The sequence below is a fragment of the Morone saxatilis genome, unplaced genomic scaffold (assembly GCF_004916995.1).
Source record: "Morone saxatilis isolate NCDOM2014 unplaced genomic scaffold, NCSU_SB_2.0 Contig10, whole genome shotgun sequence".
Lineage (NCBI taxonomy): Eukaryota > Metazoa > Chordata > Actinopteri > Moronidae > Morone > Morone saxatilis.
The window spans coordinates 1416708-1419667 of record NW_023339652.1 but is presented as its reverse complement, the minus strand read 5'-3'; the positions used below and the strand labels follow the sequence as shown (position 1 = coordinate 1419667).

Here is a 2960-nt window from a genome sequence, read left to right as displayed (position 1 = left end):
AGAAATATTCAAATACACTAAAATAACACATTTATACCACATACATGGTTCCCATAGAACACATTTTTATTCAGATATCTTGAGGTCAGAGTTCAAAAGATCTCTTAGCCATGAAAGTTTAGCCTAACTCTGGAGCATTCGCCTTCCTGACAAGCTACTTGTGTTAGCTCATCTAGTTTCATATGATACCAGGAAGAAGATAATGGGGTGGCCAATCAGATGTCAGGGGTTCCCCCAAGCGATAAGAATCAGCAGCAGTTGTTATTATTAGAGTATATATGTTTATTTTACGTTATATAAGATGACACTGTCAGTGTTAACTTCCAGTATATGAAGAATAAATGGATGGTTGGTGTTTCATTTTGCTTTTTTATTAGTTTTAACATTATGCAATATATGACTTGTTGTTTTAATTTTTTTTAAGATTTGTATTATTACTGTTTTGCGATTTATTGTTTGCGTCTGTGGGTTTAACCTGGTTAAATTAGGGTTAAATAAATACAAATAAATACATTTTCTCCTAGTGAAACAATAACTATTAATATATCTGTAGTTAATAAATACTTTCATTTACAACATCAGAGTACAGTTTAAGTTCTATAGATTACTGCCTGAATTAAACATATAGCCTATACACTATATGTATATATTTATTCTGTAATATATATAAAACATATAATAATATGTACAATAAATAATATAAATAATATTCAGAAATAAAATCAAACTATAACTATATTTGTAGTACTTTATATTATTTATTATATATTATTATATATATTCTTAAGTACAGTGTATATAATATTACATGCAATAAACAATATGTATAAATAATATAAACTACTACTATATATGTAATACTTTATATTATTCAATATATATAGATACATTTTAATACTATTTATTATATATATTATTATTATATATAATCTTAAATACAGTCTCAGTCAGTGTTTCGTTGTTGTAACAGATTAAATCTGAGCAGCAGAAATATAGATTACTTTTAGATCCTACGTTTCCCATAATGCACCTGGAGAGAGTCTTTCATTAGAGCCTTCCTGCCGGACAGACACCTCTTTCAGACTGGCTGATGTGGACCAACCAGGACCAGGACCAGGACCTTTAAATCAGTGGAATCACAAACACTCACCTGCAGCAGGTGAGCTCGATGTTACCATGGAAACCAGTGTGCCGGCCACCAGCAGGCTCACACCGAGTACGCGTCTGCACGCTGAGGTTCTGGGGTCCATCCTGGTCCTGGTCCTGGAGCCAGGGCCCGGCGGGATCGCAGGGTCCATCGTCCTCAAAGGGCCGCCGGTCTGATCCCAGTACAGACAGCCAAGGGCCCGTCAGGAGGACTTGAACGACCAGTCCAATCAATCGTGTTGGCTTAAGTATCTGTATGAGCCAGCGTGATACTAACTTCTGTATTCTGACACATTTTACTTCAACTGGACAGACAGACAGAAAATGTACATGTAGAAGTTCAGATTTAGCCACACACACTCCAGACTCCTTTAAAGAAAACGACAATTTAAAACATTCTTTCATGTTAAGTGTTAACACTGCTCACGTAACATCCAGTAATAATCTGTGAATTTAATACACTCACTTTATAATCACAAGTATTTGATGTCGGTCGAATTAAAGAATGGAAGTTTTGAATTTGTTAAATATCAATAATATTATTCCTTCAGTTGGAAATTCTTACTGCCACAACTGAAAACATTAAATTGCGAGATTTGCCAATGGAGTCTGGTATTACGCTGCAAACAGAATATCTGTTACTAACTACAACTATTAATAATTACTATTGTTCTGTAACACTAATTAATCTGTAATTATACCTTAATTTCACATGTTCAGATTAAAATCAGTTAAACCATCTGAATAAATGTTGCTTCTGATCATATTTAGAGTTATCAGTTTAATTACTTTAATTAAAGGTGAAATACTCCACATATTAAAATATGAGTGTTTACATTATAGGATGATTTAGAAGATGTCACACATTCCAAACTCCATTTAAAAAACTAAAAACAATATTATTACATTAAATAAAAACACAGAATTGGGCCCCGAACATCCTTTTACTTGAGGCCCCTGAAGAAGCTAGAAACGGCCCTGTGGGTGAAAAAAAATCATGTAATTAATCAATAATCCTGATTGGTTCCTGGCTGCACTGTCGGTTCTGATAGTAATGTCCGGACTCGGGACCCGGTTCAGGACAGTTTTCAGGCCGCTCACCGCTCTGCTGGCTCGGCTCGGCTCGGCTCGGTTCTCGCACACACACTGACCCCATTATCGGACAGATAACATCCCCGGCCTGTCTCACATCTCCCGGCCTCTCCAGCTGCTCCCGCCCCGCTCCTCAGCCCCCAACCCGGGATAAACCCGCACCACGTCCGTGCCCCAATTACCGGAGCCGGTTTAACGACCACGATCCTCATAATAAACCCAGTCTGATCCGGATCCTCCCCTCCTGTATGTGGGCCGGCTTTAGAGAGCCGCAGCTGGAGCCTGCGGATGCGGATCAGACCCGCACCGCTTCATTAACCCGGATCATTGAAACGCGAGGTTGTCACTGAGAGGAAGCCGAGCCGAGCCGTGCCAGTCCCCTACAGGGTCCGTTTTATCCCCAGTCAGAGACCCGGACCTACCTGCCATCCTGGAGATGCGGTTCGGGCGCGTCACGCCTCTCCCGCAGCCACGCGGCGCGCTCCCTGCATGCGCGCTCCCTGCGGATCCAGACCTTCCTCCTGTCCGTCCGCAGTCTTCTTCACCTCAACCAGACACCGTCCCGCGGTCTGAACCCGGACCCGTCCCTGCTGGTCCCGGACCCGGCAGATGAAAGTGGCACCGTCGGGTCTCGGTACCAGTCCAACCCGGTACCGCGTGCGGATCGAAGATTCAAAGGACAGCTTGTTTCCTGTCTGCACGCGCTCACACACACACACACA

The 2960-nt window shown here is 41.0% G+C and overlaps 1 protein-coding gene across 1 annotated transcript in view; it reads right to left on the bottom strand.

Annotated features, from left to right (window-relative positions):
* The window catches only part of LOC118342056 (UPF0606 protein KIAA1549-like), a 12542-nt gene extending 11195 nt beyond the window's left edge, over positions 1 to 1347 (bottom strand). The window contains 1 exon segment of the mRNA XM_035680482.1: positions 1151 to 1347. Coding sequence (XP_035536375.1) covers positions 1151 to 1298 — 148 coding nt within the window. The 5' untranslated portion in view covers positions 1299 to 1347.
* Positions 1348 to 2960: the final 1613 nt, after the last annotated feature.